Raw genomic sequence first — 26263 nt, forward strand, 5'->3', positions numbered from 1 at the left:
ACAGTGGAGAGATAAAGTGAAAAGAGAAAACATACCAACCAATCAGCTCCTGTCATTTTTCAAAAACAGCCTGTAACATGATAGTTAAAAGCTGACTGGTTGGTACTTTATCTCTCTCCAAGGCTTGACACATCTCCCCCATAGAGAGTTGGGGAGGAAAAGCATATATGACTGTGCTGCCATGGCTTTATCTATTTGTGTTTAATATGACGAAAGTTATAGAGCTACTAGTATGGAGGTGTGATAATATGACGAAAGTTATAGAGCTACTAGTATGGAGGTGTGACACTACTAGTCTCAGCATGCTAGACATCAGCTAATGATCAGATGAGGCCATAGTGATGGTAGATATACAGCACTTATCTATGAAATGTTTACACATAATAGCAACAAATGAAATAATCTCTAGAATATTATTGAATTATCTTTGATCTGCTCCTATACAGCACATAGATAGACAGATTACGAAAGCAACCAGCCAACAAAGCTGATCTACATCAGTATAAAATACCCATGTATAGTACCTTTCAGGCAGTGAACTCATCACACTTTTTTCCAAGATGTTAGATGTTTCCATTTAAGTTAACATGATTGAAGAATGTTTTCAACAGCTGGTTTCCTGCACTGACACTCAGATATTCCCTGCAGGACTGTGAGGGCAGTAATCTGTGACATCATCAGTTGTGATCATTTGATGCAACAAGACCCACAGACCATGTCACTTTATTTAAAAAAAAAAAAAAAAAATATGTTGCATGTTCAGTATGTGTTACAGTTTTGTGTCAGGAGGGTATACGTTCAGTACCCTGGCACAGGGGATGCTGCTGCTTAGAATACTGGCGCCGGAATCCCGACCCTACCCACCCATTCACGGAAAAAAATTTAAATGGTCAATAAAATTAAACCCTCCTGCATGCCCATCAGACCTCCCACACATGCAAAGAGACTCTGGGGTCTAGTTACTAAGCAGTGTTAGGAGACAGAGTGAAAAGTGATAAGGTGCCAGCCAATCAGCTCCCAACTGTCATCTCTGTGTTTCAAAGATGACAGTTGGGAGCTGATTGACTGGCACCTTATCACTTTTCACTCTGTCTCCTAACACTGCTTAGTAACTAGACCCCTGTGTCTGAAGCTGGCGCATGAAGTGAAACTGGGACTAAGGTGAGTACTCTTCACCAGGGTGGGGGGATGTCGTAGGGGATGTTTGATCAGAACACAGTGCCACGTCGGCTGGCTTATAAAAAATATCACAAATTTACCAACTGGCTGCGGCTGCAGGGGGGCGGGTTGGCGGGCCCGAAAAAGCTTCGGGCCCTTTGGCCCAACAAGCCCCATGGAAGAGATGGCCCTGTAGGCACTAAGGAGGGAGGGATAGGTTTACGATGCGGGGAGGGGGAGGTTAGGTTAGGCACTAGGGGGCGGAGGTTAGGTTCAGGCACGGGGGAGAGAGGGTTAGGGTTAAGATACCGACTGTCAGGTGTCGGTAAACTAACCCTGTCGGGATCCCGGCATCAGGATTTTAACCGCCGGCATCCCATACCCATCCCGTCAGGAGAACGTTAGATCCTCTGTGTGTCCTGTCATAGGGAATTGTATTCTCCACTCTAAATACAAAGTGAATGAATAAACATTTTTTTGATTGTAAGGTCAGCTGATAATTGGCTGATTGGACAGTGTGTATGCAGCACCATTGGAGGGTTTGAAGCCGATAAACGGCCTGATAATTGCTCCATCAGATCGGAGCGTTTAGTGCATCGGCGGTACACATCGGTTAGTGTGTACCCAGCTGTACGCTATCTTCCATCATTTTTTAAACATCCCATGTAAGCAAAATGTACAACTTTTGAGTCATAGGGCCTGATTTATTAAGGACCGCTATTGCGATCGCAGCTCCGTAATCACACGCAGGTCTGCTGAGAAAATATGCTAATGATTGCAATCGCAATGCTGTCGCACTGCCAGCATAGAGACACCCACTGCCTCCTACTACCGCTATCTCGCTTCCGTAATACCTTGCAAACCTCCATAAACATCGATAACATCGAGTACCATCGGCCCCTCACGCAGAATTACAGCAGCCCTGACCTTATTTAGAAATTGCTAACTTCGTAGCACACAGTAAGTACTCAACCTGCCTATGCAATCACACTGGCTAATTTATGCACGCCCATGCAACAGCGTTCAAATGGACAGATAGTCCTGCGTTTCTCCGACCACTCCCCTGTCACCACCCCTAAACGTTCACTGCCTGTCAATCACTCTGCGATGACTCTCCGTGGTCTGTGGGATCGCAATGCGATCACAGTGGGGCCCTCGCGCGTGCACACTGTGATGCATATGCAACAATCGGCCGTCTGCGTACGCTTTAGCAATAGCGATCCTTAATGAATCAGGCCCTATAATACAAACATTTCTTACCTTTACTAGTGTAGAATAAAGTATGTCTCAGACAGACAAGCACCATTTTATCAACTCAGCAAATGCTGTATAAGATATCCACAGGATGATCATTTCTTTTTGCAACTAACCTTAATGGAGGACATAAATCATGGCACCTGGAGCTTTTGTTAATATTTCATGTTTTACTTGTTCATCAATTCTGTAATAATTATCTTTGTAATATTACTGGTCCTTCAGTACATTTTTTGCTCATTTATTAAATTGATTGAGCAATAAGCACAAAAAGTGGGTCCTAGTTGTAGCACAGTGGCGAGTGCTTCTGTATGGCAGTGGTAGTGCCATGGGTTTGATTACAACCAGGACCCGGTTTGTGTGGAGTTTGTATGTTATTCCCATGCTTGCACAGGCTTTTTTTCAGTATCCCCCCACCGGACAAAGTAAACCCTGGTATGTGTCCATGTGGTAGGAAATATAGATTGTAAGGTCCACTGGGGCAGGAACTGGTATCAAAGATTAAATATTCTCTCTAAAGTGCTGCATTAATATATAGGTACTATGTAAATAATTGCGCTTTAGTAGATATATGTATTTTTTAGCAGTGAGTTTTGGGGATGAAGCTGAAGCTTTTCTATCAAGAGGTTCTCTTATAGCTTCCCTTTGCAAAATTGCTCTGTGGGATGGATTTATATAACTGCAAATGCATAAATGGTATCTGTCCTGGAAACATTTGGTTCCTGCTTGTCCCCAGGAGAGTGAGCCAGTCAGGTACCTAACTCTGCGGTGGTCTTCTGAAGGCAGCAGAAGTAGGTAGGGGAGGTTATACTATAACAGTTCCATATCATTTTTGCTCACCTCATAGTGAGCCTGATTCTAAGGTGATGCAGTCGGGAAGCCGGCGGACCTAATCCCAACAGCCGGGTTCCCGACTGCTTAATCCCGGCGAGGGTTAAATAACAGGCGTCTAAATCTAGATGCCTGTCATTTTACCGACGCCGGGAGACCGGCGCACGGCATCCCGATTGAAAGGACGCCGGGTGCGGATAGCCGCGCGGGGGGGAGAAGGTGCCCGTGGGGGACTTAGGGTTAGGCACCCCCGGGGGACTTAGGTCTAGGCGGCGGGGAAGGGGGGGGTTAGGTTTAGGCACTGGGGGGGAAGGTTAGGGTTAGGCACCCTTAAGGGAGGGTTAGGGGGTAGAATTTGGTTAGACAATACTTACCTTGGACGATCAGGATTTCCTCCTCTGCCGCTGATGGGATTCCAACCGCCGGGCATGGGTCCAGCGGTAAATCATACCGATTACACGCAGACACAGCTGGTTTTTTTTTTTCGCGTCAGTTTTTCAAACAACTGAGATGCCCACTTGCAGTGTCTTAGGACAGTGGATTTCCTTTGAAACTTACACCAGCCCTATGGCAGACGCAGTTTCTCCACCCGAGTATGGCCTTCTATGTGAGCAGCTGAATGCAGCCTCTTTCAGTGATATGCTCGCCATCCCTGTTACCTGCCAGGAATGCCCACTAAAAATCTCAGTCCATGCATCTGATTCTGTGCTGTGGCTGTGCGCGCAGACATTTGAGACGCATGTGCAGTGCGGCTCAGACGCATGTGCAGACTTAAAACATTGACCATATGTGTCCAACATCACCAATGCGTCCTCCTCTGAATCAGGCCCAATATGCCATGTGACTGTGATAATAACATGTCACTTATTAAGCTGCTCTGATAATACAGCCTGTATCGGGCAATTGGCCTTGTACTTCAGTGTGTGTTGGCTGGCGACCGCCATGGTGCCTGATAATTCTTTGACATCGATCAGATGATGATTTGGCATAGTGCATTAAGGGTCCTGGAAGTTGACGTACAGTAATCAGTTTGTGTGTGTGTGGTTATGTTCCGAAGCCACAATGGAACCTAAAGTAATCTGGATGGTTAGCAAATGCGGACAATTTGAGCTATAAACCTGAAACATGACCCTGAGGCCTTGCACGGCTAACTTACAATTAGCGCATAGCGTTTCCTGTGCAAGCTGTACGCATTTTTTGGCAATTCTGTAAAATAACACTCGATAGTGTTTTGCTAGGTAAACTTCTTCTAAAACAAATTTCGAGTTGCCTGGTTACATATGGAATTAGTACAGGACAAATATCAAACATATAGAAACCCCCAAAATTGTGAAGTGTGGCCCAGATATATCAACGATTGATATTCTTGTTATAACTCGTTACTAATCTTAAATGGTGCTTCAACCAATCAGCTCCTAACTGTCATGTGTTTGAAAAATGATAGTTAGGAGCTGATTGGTTGGAGCACCATTAAAGATTAGTAACGAGTGATAAAAAGAATATCACTCATTGATAAATCTGTGCCTACATTTATTTCATTTGTTTGTGTGAGTTTACTTATAGCATTCTACTTTTATTATAAATATGACTGATTATAATTATGTGGCTCTTAGCATAAAATTGGATTGTGCTGCACTAGGTAACACCTCACCATCCGTGGCAATTACAATTTGACAGAAAAATATAACCATAGTAAAAAAAAAATACAAATGCTTTGTACTTCTCAAATCAACTTTATTATACCAAATATCAATTGTAACACTAAGTAAAAAAAAAAAACATATAATACAACTTACATAGTTTCAAATTGAATGGAAATTAGAAGTATTTGAAAAGCATATTTTAGAACAAACTGTATTATAAACCAATAGCTGTTGGCTATTTCCTAATATACATATTTACATTTCACGTTGTGAATCATAATTTAACTAGAAGCAAATATCAGTGTTTAATGGAGTTGTAAACATTGAAATCACTGTTGGCAACCTATAAGCTCTACAGCTGTGGTGGAAGAACGAGTCCTTACAATGAGCATAGAAAAGGATTCTTTACTGTAAGCGCAGTTAAACTGTGGGGTTCCTTGCCACATGAGGTGGTGATGGCCAATTCAGAAAGCAGAAGAGAAAATGTATTGGATATCTTTCTTATACAAATTATCGGTCGCTATAATTAGCAGAAGACAATATTGGATAACTGTGCCAGGGAATTTATTTAAATACAGCCTGTAGTTTGTGATAACGCTAGAACTAGCTGCTATAGAAAAAGTGACTGACCTTCCCATGATTTGATTGCATTAAGTATTTGAGATTTATTAGTAAGCAAAATGACATTATATAAAAAAAGGCACACAGAATCCACTATCCGAATGATATAAAGATAGATGCACTGCCACACAAGACGGGTAGTGGCGTATCTGAAATTGGTGCAAAGGGGGCTCCGTGCCGCACATCCTGCACCCAAAATAGACAGTGCTGTATGCCGGGCAGTGGGCCCATCTCTATTTCTAATGCCGATGGCAATCTTTCATATGGAATACTTGGAAACATAGCATTGGCGCAGGTGATCCAAAGACTTTGAGATCTTCTACGCATGCTCCATCTTTCAAAAATATCACCTGAAGGATGGCCACCTGCAGCAGGTATGAAGTGGAGGACCCGTTGCATGGATGTCGGGCCCGTTGTACACGCCAGGCGTTAATACACATATGAAGACAGGCATTAAAGGACAGAAGAATATTTTGATCCTTGTTGAGATTTTACATATATATATATATATATACATACACACACACACACAGTGTATATATATATATATATATATCTACACACATATATATACAGTATATATAAATCTTTGCTTTTTGCTATTTTCACCAACTATAGATTGAGCAACAGATAGTTAAAAAGTTTATCTTAAATCATCTTAATCTAGGTCAACAGTCCTGAGAAACGATATTAGGGTAATTTGTCTTCTACCTTATATTTCCACAGTTTAAAATGTCATTGGCTGGTTGTGCATCATATCAGATATAGTACAACAACAATAGGGGTACTGACAGTACCCAACAGTGTTTTACTATGAAACTCACAGTACTTAGTATCAATATTAACTTTATTAACTACCCTGCATTATCAGAATATATAATGATAAATATAATAACATAATAAAATTGCAAGCAGCACAGAATATTTTTAGTGCAGTGAACCTATAATATGCATTAAGGTCATTATTTGTTGCATCATTATAAGCCTCTATATGCCATAAATAAAGAAAATTAATAATTTGTTGTAAATCAGATTGGATTGTAAGATTCAAATAATTTTTGGTGTTATACCAGAGGACTATTGTGTAGTACATATTGGTAAGTGTTTTAGATGTCTATCACATGCATACATAATAGCATACAGGGGCTACAATATAAAAACAATGCAATGTTGTATGAAAAATAAGGAAAATCAACAATGATTATTGACAAAATATAAAAGTAACCATGGGCATATTCTCAGCAGAAAAGACAATGTCATATGAAAGATAACAGAACACAAGGTGTGCCTTTATATACTCACAACACAAAGCCACCAATTCCCAAGTGCAAAAAACATACTACAAGCTATTTTGGGCCAATGTACTAAGCCTTAGAGAAAGATAAAGTGATTGGAGATAAAGTACCAACCAATCAGCTCCTGTTATTTTTAGAACACAGTCTGTAAAGTGACAGTTAGGAGCTGATTAGTTTTACTTTATCTCCATTCATTCAGCACGGATTGCAAGTCTGCAATCGCTCACACCTGCTCGCTGAGAAAATATGCAAATGAATGTGATCGCAGTGCAATCGCAGCACTATACCAAGACGCCCCCCACTGCATAAAGCCGCCCACTTCCCATTACATACATCCGCAAGTCAGCGAAAACATTGATAACATTGAGTAACATCGGACCCATATGCACAGTTGTGGTTGAGCTGACCCTAACTCACACACTGCAAAACTTCCTGTCGCCATCGAGACCTCTGGCTGCGTATGCCATCGCAGGGGCTTAATTATGCACGTCCCTGTAACGGCGTTCAAACGCACGCGCACGCCTGCCTTCCTTTGAACACCCTCCACCGCCAAACGGTGCTTCCTGTCAATCACTCTGTGATGGCTCTGCGTACCCGCTGTGTTCACTTTCACAATCGAAGCGGCCGTTTCACGCACATGCGCTGTGGTGCATACGCATGCGCAGAATGCAAACATTGACCGGGTGCGTGTGTCCGCAGACTTGCGATCCAAGCTGAATGAGGCCCATAGACCCTAAATCTCAGGGTATAGCTCAATCAATTGCTATCCAACAAATCTCAGGGTATAGCTCAATCAACTGCTATCCAACAAGGCAGCCAAAACTCCAACATTCTATGAGAGGGTCGATAAAGTTGGCATTATTCTATATCAAAAATGAAAGACCAATCAAACACGAAATAGGAAAATTGCTGATTGCTTTCAGGGATAATTTAATTACAGTATTTGGTATAATTTGCACCCAACTGTAATCACCCAATCAACTCGCTAATAAATGTCAAAAGATTTTTAAAAACAAAGTCGCTTTCTTGCTTGTTCCAATCATCATTGCTGAATAAAGCAATTCAATCCCTCAAGAATTAAGCAGCACAGGAGCTGACAGTATTACTGCAATATATTCTAAAACACCTGCACCTGTGGTGATTCCACTTAGTAAGGGTCCTTACCTCAATACTGTGAGGCAAGAAACCTTGTAAGGCCACCATGGTAAAAATTGTGGTAATCACAAAAGAAGGCTGTGACCAATATTGCTATTAAACATCGATTTTAAACTGTGCCAAGATACTAACAAACAGACTGGTCTTGGTCATAACTTCTCTGGTGCATCCATATCAAGTAGGATTTATACTGGGCCTCTAAGTGGCAGACCAGTCAGAAAGCAGCGGACCTAATGTATGCTGCAACATAGTGGCTATCACAGCCCTGTTGATGGCCTCATATGCAGAAGATTGGTCATTTATGTGTCACGCTATAAACACTGGGTATCAAATTTACTTCACATGTGGAGTAACAACCCTGTATTATGAACCCACAGCAACTGTATAGGTGAATGGATTCTCCTCCCGCCCATTCACCATTTGGAATGGCCCTTGTCACACCTGCTCTTCACGATGCTTATGGAAGAATTGTCAGTCATGACGTGCAATAATACGGACATTGCAGGTGTAAAAGCTGGTCGCAGAGAACATAATCTATCTTTATATGCTGATATCATCACACCCACATTCCTCTTTGTCCTTCAACTCTATTGAGATCTCTCCAAATTAATAAAACAAGCGTGGCCAAGACATACATACTTCCAATAAACCTAGCCTCATAACTGTTTTACCTTCTTAGATGCAACTATCATATTTGCTGTCAAACGCACAAAATCAAGTACCAAATCATTTGACCAGCTATTTTCTGGACTTGCAAGGAGACCGAGGGTATGCATGCAGATTCTACAAAAGCTCCCTAAAGACGGGGGATGGGCCACTCCAAATATTATCTAACAACACACCTAATGGTGCATACACACGCTCAGAACTTTCAGACGAATGATAAACGACGACCGATTTGAATAATTTCATGAACTACGAACGATTTTTGACAGTATTAAAATGAATGAAAATTTACCAAATCTGACTGCAAACACATCAAATGTCAGATATCGCTATCTGACAAATGGGAACGCACAACGTTCATCGTTGCAGGGACACATGTCAGATTTTCTTCAGATATGAACAATTTTTAAAATAGTTATTGTACAAATCTGATGGAAAATCTAACCGTGTGTATGCACCATAACTCAAACAGTGTCACACAAACCCAAAATATGGGCCTATATAGCCAGCAGGCCTACTTGGCCTTTTCTCCAAGTATATATTATTCTGGATTCAGCATAAGGAATGTCCACAGCCACTGTACACACCCACCTTTCATTTGATAATGATGGCGACACTTAAGATGGGCACACATTACATGATTTCTCTGACGATTTGTCTGATTTGGAATGACAAATCTTTCAAATCGTCAAGTGTGCACGCACTATGCGCTCTCCCAGGGTGTCGTCCGTTGCATCTATAGGTCGACCGCAGCTCAATATGTCGATCTCGTTAACGTTTTCCAGCAAATCGCGCAGTGTGTACGCACTACTGGACGATTAGGCGATATGTTAACATTATATAGTTAATGATCTAACCACCAAACTATGCAAGATATATTGTTTGGTCATTGGGAAAGTTGCAGTTGTATATGCACTAGATAGTTTGTCAGGGAGTTGAAAGGAAATCTGGACGACCATTGTATTGTTTGCTGATCGTCTAATGCACAGGTTCTCAAACTCGTTCTTCTGGACGCCAAACAGTGCATGTTTTCCAGGTCTCCTTACAGAATCACAAGTGAAATAATTAGCTCCACCTGTTGATCATTTCAAATCTGTCAGTGAGTAATGAATACACCTGTGCACCTGCTGGGTGACCTGCAAAACGTAACCTGTGTGGGGTCCTGAGGACCGAGTTTGAGAACCACTGGTCTAATGGTCAACCATTAAAAGACCCTCATGAAGACAAATGAGAGATCTTGGATCCTGACAAATGGACCCAAATCAGAGAAGATCCCATTCCAATTGTGAACAGATTAAAGAGAATTCCTACAAACTCCATGATGGTATCTAGACTTTACTCGACGTCGCCAAGTTGTGGCTGGAGGTTGTGGTCCCCTATCTGCTGCAACCATCCCAGCATAGGGAGATTTTGGAGTGAAGTTCCCAATCTTATCAAACCAGTAATGGGAATATTCACCCCCCCACCTTTCTTACACCTTAGTACCACATGCAATAACCTTGGCATACTGACAGGCTCATACAACATATATTAAATGCTACCAATGTCTAATGGTGCCAAATGTCTAAGGACAGCTAAATGGTAAAAGGCCGATCTACCTCCGCTTACAGCAGTCATCAATTAGGGTTTGGATATACCATTTACTTTAAATCACTCTCCTAAGACCAATGGCACATTATCAGCTTGGTCCACATAGTGAGAGGCCCCAGGTTCGTTTCCTCAGGCATAGTGTAGATAAACAGTGTGTATAGATCTCTGACTCCTCAAACTTTCTTCTATCTCCTTACTCCAAACTATAAAGACCTTCCTTCCCGACCCACACGCATCCCTGAGGGCAGATATTTGGTACTATTGCCTATGTACAGCGACCATTTAATGAAAGTTTCTAGATTATTGACATTATGAAACAAGTAGCTATTAATATGAGATGCAAGCTATAAAAACTGTGTTAATAGACTCTGTTATTGATGCATCCTCTGCTCAGCCCCTTCCCGTCTCCAACCTCAGAGTAATAAAAGTTATGTCAGTCAGTTTACTGAGAGCTGGCTACCAAGGCCTGCACCACACTACTTCCATTCTTCTTCCTACAGCTGATTTCAAGACTGGTCTTTAGCGCAATGAAACTGGGATCATGAAAGCTCTGGGTAATGTTCCTATCAAAATGAAAAGTGCTTTAACATTACTTTGGAACAGTGATCACCAATTATGCTGATCTAATATATTATATAGCTGTACAATACACTTAGCTGAATTAGACCCTAAAATACAGTACATTTTGCTGCTTTTACCTGTTCACTTTACATACCTAGTGCCGCTATGTGACTTCTGTATTGTCAGTCCCCCAGGTCTATACATCTAACACTCATTTTCTCCTACCCTGTATATCCATCTGCAGTCCTGACTGTGTCACTTGCATTGTACGGACTAGCGAGTGATGTACCGCTATGATGTGGGGATTGAGCAACTAACAGGCCACTTGGTGATTTGCAATTTGTTGATGTAACTTTAAAAGTAAAATCTTTAAATTAAAAGTGAGTAAACTGTAACTCTCCAGCTGCTGTGGAACTACATGTCCCAGCATGCCCTGCCAGTCAGAGAGACTTGTAGTTCCACAACAGCTGGAGAACAACAGTTTGCCTGTATCTGCTGCAGTTATGAGAGGTGTAACAGTAAATGATCACGTAATGTTCTGATAAGTCAGATTTGCCTGATCATACTGTAACAGTGCAACCACTAGTTTCTGTTCTCTGTGGTCTCTCTTAACCACATAAAGAATAAATGTCTTCATCTGTAAACCCACAAAATACATCAGTGACTCTGAACACCTTGTTGTTTAACTTGTCCGTCTGCTTGGTGTTTAGGATCTGTCTGTATGTCTCATGTAGTGTATCAATGACAGATCTAGAACTCTTTCAATAAGAGCCTCTTCCACTATGTTGATGTCCTAAGAATAAAAACAAAACAAATTGTGAGAACATAGGAAAAGCATTACAGTCATGCACAATTTAAAACATTCACTGAAATAGACCCAAGCTCATATTGCTGATACAGCATGTAAATGAACGTCTGAGGGGTCTATTTACTAAGCAGTGTTAGGAGACAGAGGGCCTGATTCAGAGCCGAATGCTCTGACCAGAGCGCTCGCTCTGAATCAGTGCCCTCCTCCCTGAAAATGGAGCGGCCTCCTGGCCGCTTGCATAGCTGTGGGTGACCACCCACAGCATATGCGAGCGGCCAAAAAGATGGTCGCGATGGTCAAGACCATCGTGACCATCGGACTTGCGACGAGACCCTGCGGTAGGGTCTCGCTGCCGCAAGCCCAGGAGTGATTTTGGCTCTATCAGAGCCAAAATCACTCCCACTGACATCATTACTGATGTCAGTGGGGCCGGCTTCAGACGGTAGGCGTTTCCATGGGAACGCCTCCGTCTGGCAGCCACGCCCCCGGCACGCCCACCTAAGGGGGCATGCTGTCACTCACCATCGACAGCACGCCCCCTTTGGTGCGAGACCCTGTGCGACGTATTCCTCGTCGCTCCCTCCGTCGTGCGCATGCGCATTCGCACAACATCGACCCGCTTGCAAGCATCCTTTGCTCGCGAATGGGTCTGAATGACCCCCAGAGTGAAAAGTGATAAGGTGCCAGCCAATCAGCTCCTAACTGTCATCTTTCAAACACAGAGATGACAGTTGGGAGCTGATTGGCTGGCACCTTATCACTTTTCACTCTGTCTCCTAACACTGCTTAGTGACTAGACCCCAGAGTCTCTTTGCATGTGTGGGAGGTCTGATATGCATGCAGGAGGGTTTAATTTTATTGACTATGTACATATTTTTCCGTGATTGGGTGGGTAGGGTGGGGATTCCGGCGCCAGTATTCTAAGCAGCGGCATCCCCTGTGCCGGGGTACTGAACGTATACCCTCCTGACACAAAACTGCAATACATACTGAACATGCAACATATATATACTGTATATATTTTTTAAATACAGCATGTAAATGAACGTCTAAAGGGTCTATTTACTAAGCAGTGTTAGGAGACAGAGTGAAAAGTGATAAGGTGCCAGCCAATCAGCTCCTAACTGCCATCTCACAGGCTGTGTTTGAAAAATGACAGTTGGAAGCTGATTGGCTGGCACCTTATCACTTTTCACTCTGTCTCCTAACACTGCTTAGTAAATAGACCCCTTAGAATCATAAACAATATTAAAATTCCTTTTACTTAGGGGTAAACGCAGGATTTTCTACAGTGGGGTTTCCACACACATATAATATTATATATACATATATATGTCACACATACCTTACACACACACATATGTCACACATATATTATACATTACACACACACACTTACCTTGCAGCAGTTCACAAGTTGTAGACCTGATGGGGACAGAACCTGGCAGGCTGGCACCATGTCATTAGCAGGGCCGAAACTAGGATTTTTGTCACCAGGGGCAAGACAGTAATTTGGCGCCCCCCATGTAATTCCCCCTGCAGTAGTGCCCATATTGTAATGCCCCCATAGTAATGGCCATATGTTAATACCCCCATAGTAATGCCCCTGTAGTGCCCACCATACAGTAATGCCCCTGTAGTGCCCATGCTCCCATATTAATGCCCCTGTAGTGCCCATGCTTTCATAGTAATGCCCCTGTAGTGCCCATGCTCTCATAGTAATGCCCCTGTATTGTCCATGCCCCCATAGTAATATCCCTGTAGTGCCCTTACAGTAATGCCCCTGTAGTGCTCATGCCCCCACAGTAATGCCCCTGTGGTAATGCCCCTGTAGTGCCCATGCCCCAATAGTAATGCCCCTGTAGTGCTCATGCCCCATTAGTAATGCCCCTTATTGCCTATGCCCCCATAGTAATGCCCCTGTGGTAATGCCCCTGCCCCCATAATAATGCCCCTGTAGTGCAGCTTATTAAAAAAAAAAATACTTACCTTGAACCCCGCTCCTGCATCCAGCGTCGCGTCCGGTCCGCCGGCTGCTCCTTGGAACTATGGGGGAGATGTCATGACGTCTCCCCCATAGTGCCCGTGGGGAGAGCCGGAAGCTGGAGTTCGGGAGAGAACTCCAGCCTCCGGCTCCGGCTACACCGCGTCGCTGCAGAGAAGGAGCCGGGCGCCCGCTGGTAATAAATATTACCAGCGGACGTCCGGCTTGGAGCCTCTCTGCAGCGCCAGGCTGGAGGTCACTGGCACCAGGTACAGCGGCTCACCCGGTGCACGTGCACCTCCAGCCCCCCCCTAGTTGCGGCCCTGTCATTAGGCCCCTCCCCTAGTAGCAAAATAACACAATATGTGGGTCAATCGGGAGGGGGCGGAGCCAGATGACGCGATTCTAATGCAATCGTGTCATATTGGCTCCGCCTCCTCCCGACTGACCCGCAATATTTTGCTACTAGGGACAGGGCTTAAGGAGAATGGTGCCTGATCTCTAGTCTGTCAGCAGGCATTTCTGGGTACTCAGATCCCCCCTGCGTGCGCTACTGTTACTAGATTAGTATATTAAGCAATATGGAATAGTAAGTGTACAGAAAAATGGTAATTTATGAAATGGAAGCACAGTACAAATGTGCAGGGCCTAATTCAGAGCCGTTCGCTAAGGCGTGATCGCTCGCTGCAGGGTGATTATTGCTCAGTGCGCATGCGTATACTTCGCAGTGCGCAAGCCAATCTCAACTATGGGGAATTGTGCGCTTGTAGTACACAGACTTCCCGCTACTTTGAGTGACAGTGCCGTTTGTGGGTGGTAACATGGGAAGGTGCTTGTACATGGGGGAGTGGTGTTGCGGACGCAGGCTTGTCAGGCCGACAAAACGCCGTTTAAAGGGCGTGCATAATTAGCAAAGTAGCATCTTTGTACACATCACCTGCATGTATTTCAGCCAGCACTGATCGCAGTGCTTGCGGCGGGGTAAGGCTACCTCAAGGGCTGCGAGTAGCTCCAATGGCTCTCAATGTTACCGATTAATCCAACAATTCCAGGAGATGACGTGTGGTGCGAGGGGAAAGGGGGCGTCTTTATACACTAGCGAGTGCTCAGTGCCGTAGCTCGCTAAGACATAGAGAGCGTCCTTACGCCACGCAGTGCGAGCGTGGAATTTTAATATCCAGACCCTTTTTGCCAGCGAGTGGCCGCATCTTGCGAGCAGGTCTGAATGAGCTCCCATGTGCCTAGTCCTATGGAGATGCACGCAGCTATATGCAGCAAAAATTCAAAGCACATACTATTATGTATTGCTGCAGTGTAAACACAATAATGGACTTAACTATGATCAAGATTTCCTTTTGCAGAAATAGCTGACAGGGATAGAGACTGTGCATATATGAAGGCATTCCTGATTTTGTGTAAGGCCGCAACAGACAGTGACACCATGTAAGTGGTGGGGGCTAGCTGTGCTTGTTATCCTGGAAGTTTTAAAAAAAAGATAAACCATTGCCTCAGTAATGCAGACTCTAGGTGCACTTCTAAGGGTATATTTAATGAAGGTCTTTTTAATCGATTTCAAATCAATGTAAATCAATCAACATCAATATTGTGTTTCTGGGGCTAAAATAAGACATTTACAGACAATTTTTGATTAGCTTTTTTTAAGTGTTAGTAAATGTGTGATTTAGTCTTAGAAACAGAACATCAGTATTGATCGATTTGAAATCGATTAAAATCGACCTTTAATAAAATGAGAGCAGAGTGGAGGCATGCACTTTATAGTGCACTGGGAAGACCACCTGCTACTGGTGTGTGTATCTTGTGCACTAAGTTAATTACCTCAAAATTATTATTTTAGCTCTAATAGATCAAAATAATGTAGCCACAGAGCAATTAATAGGAAAGGGTAAGTTAACTATTTGATACTCACAATGTAGTTTTCGTAGTATATTGAGTGTCTGGCATGAAGATGCTTAAGGAAACTTGAAGTATAGCTGGAGTCTCCTCCCGGCATCAGGTGACAAATTGGACACACCTAAGAAGAGAGAATGAACAGTCAGTAACATTAGCTCACATATGGGTACATGCATGCAGGTGGTAAGATTGTGCTGTCCCTCTATCTAATCTGAAATCTGTTCAGCTAGCCTTGAATACATCACAATCTATGTTTAACTGGGTTTTAAAATGGTTTATTGGTCCCTGTGAGGATCACAATGTCCATTCAGATCGACATTGAGAGCAACATTGAGAAAATGCAGATGAGAGCGCTGAAATATCTGTCTATTCTCAATCCTGATTGCCTGAAATGTCCATGTTATAGGACACCACAATCCACACAGGGATCAGCAATCCTCGCTGAGCCGCCATGGCTGGATTATGCACTGTACAATACTACTGAAGGAAACACTGAAGGTGGGACAAAGGAGCAATGTGGGCTGATGCTAATGTGCATGAACTGATGCCGTGTCCGCTGTCAGTCCAGGGAGGGTTTTTCATATTTTCATTATTCGAATATGTTTTAACAATTGGCATAAAGCCTACTTATGACAAGCCAGCATTAGTTACATTTACCAAATGACATTTAAAGTTAGTGAGTAATTAGTTGCCTCATAGCACCAGACAGTAACTTTGAATTTATGAAGTTAATGCATTTATGCAAAAAGTCTTGGGCTGTATCATGTAAACACAATTAAGGAGTCCGTGACAGCAGATGACTTGTACACTGGTGGCCAAAATTGCGGACACTTTTTGAAATTTGAATGTTTTTCAACTTCGAATGCTTATAAAAACTGTTACGCTTCATGCAGTGCAATGATTCATATATCAAATGAAAGGACATTTAATGCTGAATTCAACACAATAAACATAGGTCAAATATTTTCATTACAAGGGAAGTTATGCAGTGAAAACAACACTTAGGGTGAAATTCCCTGTGTACTTCTGATGTTACTGTCCTATCAGTATTTCGTTGGGTATCTTTTATTTTTCAAGACAGCAGCACAGCGACGTGGCATTGAGCCAACCAATGTTTGGAGCAGTTCCTTCTTTATTATCTGGTGCCATGAGACAATTATAGCCTCAATTAATTGTCTTTTATTGGATGGATGCCTCATATGTACCAGTTCTTTCAAACGGAACCACAAATGTTCTATGGGGTTCAGGTCTGGGCTGTTTCCTGGCCATTCCAGCACCTGTATGTCATTCTCCGTTAACCACTGTTGGCATATCCGTGCAGTGTGGCAGGGAGCTGAATCTTGCTGGAAAAAAATGGGGCATTAACTGGAAAAAGATCCCTGATAGAAGGTAGAAGTTTTGCTTGTAGGATGGTGTCAATGTATCTGGATGTACCTCTTTCCCGATGCGATGTCTCACATATTTTCTCCCATCACTACCAAATATCGATATCTTAGTTTCGTCACTCTATATCACTTGTTTCCACTGACCTTCTGTCCATGCAATGTGTTCTTTTGCCCACAGTATTCGTTTCTGCCACTGTTTTTTATTCAACAATGGCTTTTTTCGGGGAATCCTACCTTTTAGGCCAACCTCCATTAGTCTTCTCTGTACCGTTCTTGCACTGACAAAAACACTAGTTGCACTCAGGTCACTGCTAATGGCCTCAGATAACATCCATTTGTCCCTGACGCAAATTCGTTTTATTCTCCTATCAACAGCTGTTTTGCACTGTTTCCGGCCTTTTCCTTCTTTGTTTTGTATAGATTGTGTTTCCTGATAGCGTAAATAAAACTTTCGTACTCCTGATGTTGTCACATTCCCACCAACTTCTCTCGCAATTGCTGCATACGAAAGACCATTTTCATGTAACACCACAATCCTGGATCTCTTCCTGGGTGACCAGTCACCACTTTGCCTGGACGACATTGTTGTATTTATTTTTTACACCGTCAATAGCACTAAACAATACACACAAACATCCACCCGTAATTGCACTTCAGTAACCAACTTTATTTTGCAAAATGAAACTGCCAAACTGACCTTTCCCACCTTTGAACATGACCTTGCACCTGCTCATAAACGACAGCTGATTGGTCCTCAGAACAAAGATTCCAATTGGCTGGTAGTAGCTGTTACTACAATCCGCTTCTTGAATCTAACACATCTGTGCTTCTTTGTCTGACTGAAAGTAGCATAACTTCCCTTGTAATGCAAATATTTGACCTCCATTTTATTGTGTTGAATTCAACATTAAATTTCCTTTCATTTGATACATGAATCATTGCACTGTGTGAAGTGAAACAGTTTTTATAAGCATTCAAAGTTGAAAAACATTCAAATTTCAAAATGTGTGCACAATTTTGGCCACCAGTGTATATGGAAATGTTCTGTGGTTTATGATCATAAGACAATGTGTACTGCTGAGTAAGTCACCTCACCAGGCAGAACACAGAGTGACTTTGATATGCATAGCCCTGAGTCAATCAATCCACTATTCTGAGATTTTAATTATTTATATGTCAATACAATAAGGGCACTAAGACTGAGGGGTTCCTGGCTCAGAATTGAGACATGCATGACACATACTGTAGACTGTAGCTAGAGTATGGGGCTTTCATAGAGGGCCGTGGAGCTAAGAATTTCAGCAGATCACTTATCATTTAGCTAGGTACACAGGATACAATTATTGGGCTGATTTGTCAATAATCGGGTTTTTAGCCTTATTTATTGTAAAGTGTGTGAACCATCGTTTCGGCGTTTCACTGATAATCTAGTTAAAAAATGTTTACAAACGCATTCCTTCGATTATCCGATCGGTTTGCCAAGATAGAAAATCTCTGCCTCAATCACCTTATATCGACCTGTATGTGTGCATTCTCCATAATCTGCCCATATATCCTACGTTTCCATGTCATCCTCCTTTTGCGCGGACATATGCAAATTAAGTGTGGTGTGGCGGAAAATCAGACACTTGTAATAAAATATTGCATAATGTGTAGCACAGACATTGGGGCTTTCGATTTGCCTAAAAATTGTGCTGTTTCTTGGCACGATCATACAAATCAGACAGTGTGTACCTACCCTGATACAAGGGCTACAGTCTCAAAATTCCAACTAGCCTAAGGTAGTACAGTACGTTATGCTACATGGGGGAGATGTATGAAACAGTAGAAGGGGATCTAGTGGAGAAGGTACCCATAGCAACCAGTCAGCTTCTAACTCTCATCATCTAGCACAGTCTATAAAATGACAGTTAGAAGCTAATTCGTTGCTAAGGGCAACTTCTCCACTCCATCTCTCTAGAAGGTTTGATATATCTCCCCCTATGACAAGTTTTGGGCAGATCTATTTTGTAACGATACCTAAACCAGGAATATTGCTGTGTGTGTACATGGCTGCACACTGCCTCTCTAACACTACAGGCAGCACACAGCTCAGTCTACAAAGATGCTGAAACAAGATCCGGCACCCCAGGACCCTGAATCCTTGCCCTTCCCCCCTCTCGCCGCCCCTGCTAGAGCCCCCTTGTCGCTTCCAGGAGCTACGCAGATGCCACATGATAAGAAATGATGTCATGCCTGGGGCTACACAATTCATCAGATAAAAAATATATCTATGTGACAGTCATGGAAAAAATAGCAATGTCACACGTGTGTGTTTTATTTCTATACAGTATTTCTGAATGATCGCTGCCGTGTCCTATGCAGTGAGACTCCTTACCACCAGTCTGTTCTCTGCACTGTGGGAGATAAAGCAATGCTGTACAAAATCATCTTCCTCTAGTTCCACTGGACAAAATGGACAGGTATATATTTCCTCTCTGAAAGCAGAAAACAAAAGACATTTCTGTAATGTATGAATATGATCTTCAATTCAAGGGGGTTATGTATTATAGGCAAACCCAGTGGCGTAACTAGGGCAGGGCGAGCGGGGTGCATGCCCTGGGCGCCGTTGGACCGGCGGCGCGGCCGGCCACGGTACCGGCCCGCCCGCCCTAGTTAGCCAGTGTAGCAATGAGTGCGGTCAGCGCTACACATTTACACAGGACCGGCGCTAGGCTTCCAGCGCCGGTCCTGTGCTTCACACCTGAGCCCGTTCCCTCCCCCTGAGCGCTTGCCCAATAGCGCTAGGAGGCGGGCTCAGGCTGTGCATAACACACGCATTGCCGCCAGCGATGCGTGTGTTAAACAGCAGCCAATGAGAGTCAGGTAGACTCTCATTGACTGCTGCAGCACCCACTGCAAGAGCCGGACTTCTGTCCGGCTCCTGCAGTGGGTAATGGGACTGACGTCATGACGTCTGTCCCATAATGCTTAGCGTGCCAGCCCGGGCGGGAGCGGCGTCGCGAGCAGGGATTCAGGTAAGTATATTTTTATATATATATATATATTTTTTTAACCTATCTGCACAACGGGGGTGGGGGGTGGCTACTACTGGGGGGACCTCTACTGGGGGAGGGGTGGCTACTACTGGGGGCGCCATTGGGAGAACCTCTACTGGGGGGGCTACTCTACTGGGGACTACTACTTGGGGGGGAACTACCACTGGGGGCATTATAATAGGGGCCTACTACTAGAGGCACTGCACTCGGGGGACCACTACTGGGGGCAATAATAGGGGGGGACCACTACAGGGGGCACTGGATAGGGGGGATCACTACAGAGTGCCTATATAAGGGGACCACTACTGGGAAAACTGCATGGGGGGGGGACTACTGCTGGGGGCACCATATAAAGGGCACTGCATAAGGGGATACCGCTACTGGGTGCACTGCATTGTGGGGACTGCTACTGGGGACACTGCATAAGGGGGAACACTATGTGGGGCACTGCATGTGGGGGGGCCACTACTGGGGGTACTGAGTAAGGGGAACTAATTGGGGGCTGTATAAGGGGGACCACTACTAGGGATACTGTATAGGGGGCACTACTATGGGCCTGCATAAGAGGGACCACAACTGCATACTGGGGGTACTGTATAAGGGGTACTACTGGGGTTAAGGTGCATATGGATAGGAATGTTCAGTTTGAAAATAAAGGAGTGTGTCATGTTGACACGCCCCATTTTTAAGTGACCACGCCCATTTTTTTGCCGCACAAATTTGCCCTGGGCTCCAAATACTCTAGTTACACCACTGGGCAAACCAGAGCCGTAACTAGACTTTTTGGTGCCCTGTGCCAGAAAGAGTATTAGCGCCTTTCTCCCCCCCCCCCCCACAATTTTTCAAATAGGGACATAAGTGCACCAGAAAAAGGGCCATGGCCTCATGGGGAAGGGCCAGGGAACAGATATGAGATAGGGGAGGCCAGGAGATGCTGGGGATAAAAGAAGAGGAAGCTACAAGTGAGGATGATAATAAACAGGAAAATTGACAGGCCCAAACAGTGCCCCCTGTCCTGCGGTGCCCTGTGCCATGGCACTGGTCGCACTACCCAAGTTACGGCCCTGAGGCAAACGTAATATAAATATCTGAACCATTTTTATGCTATGTGCACTGTGATTGCATGTACAGTATCTGTGTATAGGAATACCTATGACTACACCGCCCCAGTTGTTAAATCCAGCCTAATTAAGCTATGACATTGCTTTGCAAACCCTCACAAATGAAGGACATGCAACCAAAATTCTCAATGAAAAATACAGTACATGTTAAAATCTAGTTTCCTTCCCCCAGGTACACAGACACGTCCAATGTAGAAATCAGGTAAAAGAAAATGAACTTACTGGTATGAATGCGGAACGTAGATTGAAGTTCAACCCACAGGCCGTAATAAAATGCACATTTTTGGCGACTTATGAGATGCCAGATATAATAGCCGGTGATTTGGGGGCTGAGAAGCCTACAGTAGCTGCCACAGATGTGCATCGGATTTACAAAGCACACATCACCAGTGGCTTGGCCTATTCCGGCGGTGAAACCAGCCTAGGCTGGAAGGGGGAAAATCAGGGGCATAAAGAGTATATGGTCCCCTTGATTTTTCCACTAACAGCACTAGGCTGTACCAGTCACGGTGGGAGGTAATAGATCAAGGAGATATAGTGTGGGGTCCCCCTACCATAGTGTCAACCAGCTCTAGGCTGGCGTTTCAGAACAGAGCTGATTGGGTTACACCTCAGTCAGAACATTGGCAAACGCAGGATTTCTAGAGGGGGGTTTCCAAATGCTTGATTTTAGAGTGAGTGTGGCCAGTCCATGAAGAGAAGAACATGCAGCACTAGTAACATTGTATTATATTACTATTTCTATTGTGGTCATGGTGTGTGCTGGGGAGGGGGGTTTCCAGGCAGACGGAAACCCCCCCTGCGTTTGCCTATGCAGAATATACATATACATTGGCTTTGCTATGATTGGTTATATTACACTGCTTTCAACCAATCAGAGCAACACCAGTTTGTTTGTAAACGATGGCCGGGAGTAACATGGTCATTCGTAAAAGGAGCTCCTCATGGAGCTAGTCATGCGCGCCTATGTATTTTGGCCAAGCTTCAGGTTCATAGGACTTTCCATGTAGATTCTACATTGGCCTTGGGGATATTAGGCAGAATAAACTGGTAAGTGAGGGATGTGTTGGGGTGCTTATATTTTAATAAAATTCTCTTTCGACAGGGTCGGTGTGCTTTTTTTATTGTGTTTTATTTTACAGGTGACTGCATGTGCTATTTTATGCAGAAAATATAATTTTTGGATGTATACAACATATCATACTGTGGAAATATCAAACATGCACAAAAAAAGCATACCTGCATGTTATTTTCCCCAACTCTTCCAGAGGGCCGTATTTTGTAATGTATTGCTGGCACATGTTTAAGTGTGATCTCATTTCACTTAGGCATACCTAAAATAAATATACATACAAATAGCATCAACAAAGAAGAACAGTTCAATTTCACATGTTGTGTTTCAGTATTAACACAGGGCCTGATTCAGCAAGGATCGCAACTGCGATTACGCGCGCAATCGGCCGATTGTTGCGTTCTGCGCTTGCATCCCAGTGCATGAACTAGCCACTGCGATTGGGACTGCGATCGCAGTGACTACGCAGACCCATCGCACAGTGATTGACAGGGAAGTGCTATTTGTGGGATGATGGGGTGATGGGGGGGGGTTGGCAAAACGCAGGTGTGCCAGTGTGTTTGAACGATATTACAGGGGCTTGCATAAATTAGCCACTGCGATGCCATATGCAGCTCGATTACTCAGTATGTACGATGAGGTTAGCAATTCCTGAGTAAAGTCAGAGGGCCTGATTCAGCAAGGAATGCAGTTGCTAATACGCACGCAATCGGCCGATTGTTGCGTACTGCACATGCGTATGCATCACAGTGTGCGTGCGTAAACTAGCCATTGCTATCGGGCCTGCGATTGTAATCGCTACGCAGACCTTTCGCAGAGTGATTGACAGGAAGTGCCGTTTGAGGGTGGTAATGGGGGGGGAGGGGTTGGCTGAATGCAGGCATGCCAGTGCGTTTGAACGCTGTTGCATGGGCGTGCATATATTATCTATATACGCAGCCTGAGGCCTGATATTGTGTGTGGAATTTAGCAAATTCTGAGTAAGGTCAGGGCTTGTGCAAGTGAGCGTGAGACTGCGATTGTACTCGACTGTACCGATGATTTTGTAGTCTTGCTAAACATTACAGATGTGTGTAAGGTAAAATGGGCGTCCTTGTGTAGTGCAGCGGCGGCATTGCTATCGCAATGGATTAGCATACTATCGCAGCTGAAATGCGTGCGTAATCATTATTCCATTCACAGTTGCGTTCCGTAGTGAATCAGGTCCAGAGCTTGTGCAAGTGTGTGTGAGGCTGCATTGTACTCGATGTTACCGATGGTTTTGCAGTCTTGCTAAGTATTACGGATGTGTGTAAGGTAAGGTGGGTGTCCTTATGTTGTGCTGTGACGGCATAGCGAATGCAGTGGATTAGCTTACTTTTGCAGTGAGACTGCGTGCGTAATCGCTATTGCATTCGCAGTTACGATCTGTAATGAATCAGACCCACAATTACTAACCTAGCGCACAACCAAACAAAATAAACTGACACGTCTCCATAAATCTTATAACCTCTCCCACCTTTGATATTACTCTCTCTGGCCATTATTAGTTCCTGTATTAACAAATTACTAACATTACCATGTTTTCTGTGCTACATGTAAGTCTGAAAACATGCATACTTTGATTTGTCTTAAGCTATTAATATATATAAAGAAAATGAAAAAAAATATAGTGATACTGTATTTTGTATTCGAGTGGACAGAGATACTCATTAAGAAGATACATATTTTATCAATTTATTGCACAGCTTAAGGAGAAAATATATATTTTGTATTTAGAGTGTTATTTTCACTTTATATTACCTGATTCTGATTGGTTGGTTTGACTTTGAGCACACTTTCCAGGAACTCGCCAATGCCTGATTCAGAGACGGTCTCAATGCCGAATTTACGCAGGTTGAGCGATTGCTTGCCACTGCCTGCGCATATATTCAATAGCTGCTGATCACCAGAGGATTCACTCGCAAGGTGAGTGCCAGGTAGTCAGCATTTGGGGGAGGTTAGGGGGGTGATTAGAAAAACGTAGGTGTGTCGGACCATTTCAACACTATTTTCTGGGCGTCCATACATTGGCCACTGCGGTCTTGCTCGCAGCAGGAGGGCCCTTTCCTTGTCTGGAGACCCGCTATGTTTGGGACAGCTTAGACTTACTCAGAAGACCGCCTGATCTGATGCTGTCAGTGGGCATCTTTAAGCACTGGACGGCGAATGGCTCATTAGCATTTGTTTGCAATTGTGATCCATGAGAGAATGTAGATGCGATTGCATTTGCTCACATCCCTGAATCAGGCCCTTAGTATTAACTCTACGAACCAATAGAAACAGTAGCACACTGGCAGGTGCAATGACTTAGCAGGTGGATAGGCCCTGAATTATGCTTCACTATGGCCATCTCTGCACACAAGGTTTTCAGCACAAATTTCCCACATTAGAAGATAGTCATCGAAAGTAGTGTCCAGGACCATCTTAACATATGGGCACACAGGGCAGTTGCCCAGGGCCCCACGATTTTAGGGGCCTTCAAGCAGGAGCAAGCTGGGCCGGGGGCACCTACATGGAGTGTGCGGCCGCTCGCTCCGTGCATAGGGCAGCAGGCTGAGACAGGCAGAGAAAAATGCACCTCGGCCGCTGATTGTGAATTACACACATTAAGAGTTGGCAGGCAGTATTCTCTACCTGCCTCACACTAGCAGTCACAGAGCAGGACTAAGGTGGGTTGCAGGTGGCACATTGCCTGGGCCCCACATACTTTAATCATAGCTGCAGTGCAGAGCAGGAACTGCACTGTGAGCTGGAGAAGAGGGAGGTGGAATTCGTAATCCTCGCTTTACATAATGTTTTTTTTATGTTTAAACATTGATTTTGTTGAAAGTACCAATAAATGTAAAGGTTTAATTTTATTGACTGTTTATCGGCGTCAGGCAGCGTCCCAGGAAATGGAGGCGTCAGCCCCGTTTTCTGGGTGTACTGGAGCCAGTGGCTGCATCCTTGTATGCAGCATCACTGGATTCAGATGTGTGAAACCACCGCCATCCGATGGTCACTCAGAGTGATCTGATGGCTGCGCCCGCGGACATAGCTGCGGATCACAGAAGCCGGAAGGAGGCGTCTTTTTACACAGGACACATCCTGTGTCATTAGCATATTATTGCACAGTTGATGAGTCCAAATACAAAGCTACTGTGCAATAGCGTACAACTCTGAATAAGGCCTGTAGCTACTGCCAATATCAGATAAGGAATGAAAACCTAGTTACATTTTAAATACCTCTTTTTGCTTTAAATGACACACTTGGATTCAATTGATCCTACGGGACACCAGATGTAGAAAACTGCACATGAAGCTGATGGAATTTCTGGTTCATTTGTGTTACTAAACTTACCTTTTGCTCACACTCTTCACAATTCTGAAATACAGTTTTCATCTTCTTTACAATGTCCACAGCAAGTGTTCCCTCAGATGACAAATGGGTTCGGCAATAAGGACATGCATACGCATTATTCCTCAGACTAGCTTTTATACAAGTGTGACAAAACCTACAATAGAATAGGAGTAATATTAATGACCACTCTTTGTACACAATATACCGTTTGGTGTTATCAGTGATACTTGCATTGTGCACAGGCTAAGAGGTCTATTTATGAATCTGCTGCAAAAGGACAAGAAGCAGAAAATCAATTATCATTGCTATTTATTAAGAAAAGTTATTGCTCAGCTGTCCTGGTGATAGTAGCTGCCAGTGATAAGACTGAGGACCTCATTCAGAGCCGCTCGCAAAGTGCGAGCGCTCGCTCTGAATGAGGGCGTTGGCTTCTCTGTAATGAGCCGGCCTCCTGGCCGCTCGCTAAACTGTGGGTTACCACCCACAGCTTTAGCGAGTGGCCAGGTTGATGGTCGGGATGGTCAAGACCATCGCGACCATCGGGGCTTGCGACGAGACCCTTGTGGTAGGGTGTCGTATGCCACAAGCCCCAGTGAGCTTTCGGCTCTAATAGAGCCGGAAGCTCACAACTGACATCATGAGTGATGTCAGTGGGGCTGCCCCCAAAAGGCAGGTGTTCCTTCGGGAACACCTCCGTTTGGCCAGCCACCCCCCACCTCACCTACAAACCGGTGCGAGCTGTCGATCACCATCGACAACCGCCCCTTTTGTAGTGAGCTCCGGAGCGAGAGAATTTCTCTCTCGCTTCG

General features: G+C 44.1%; 1 protein-coding gene across 1 annotated transcript in view; it reads right to left on the minus strand.

Annotated features, from left to right (window-relative positions):
* Positions 1-5011: 5011 nt before the first annotated feature.
* RNF125 (ring finger protein 125) overlaps positions 5012-26263 on the minus strand; it is a 42872-nt gene continuing 21620 nt past the window's right edge. Inside the window, exons 2-6 of the mRNA XM_088469575.1 lie at positions 25455-25608; positions 22261-22355; positions 19240-19339; positions 15494-15598; positions 5012-11567 (exon numbers count right to left, since the gene is read on the minus strand). Coding sequence (XP_088325701.1) covers positions 11481-11567; positions 15494-15598; positions 19240-19339; positions 22261-22355; positions 25455-25608 — 541 coding nt within the window. The 3' untranslated portion in view covers positions 5012-11480. The remainder of the gene's footprint in view (positions 11568-15493; positions 15599-19239; positions 19340-22260; positions 22356-25454; positions 25609-26263) is intronic.

This window comes from Taudactylus pleione, unplaced genomic scaffold (assembly GCF_031769625.1).
Source record: "Taudactylus pleione unplaced genomic scaffold, aTauple2 ptg000093l, whole genome shotgun sequence".
Taxonomy (NCBI): domain Eukaryota; kingdom Metazoa; phylum Chordata; class Amphibia; order Anura; family Myobatrachidae; genus Taudactylus; species Taudactylus pleione.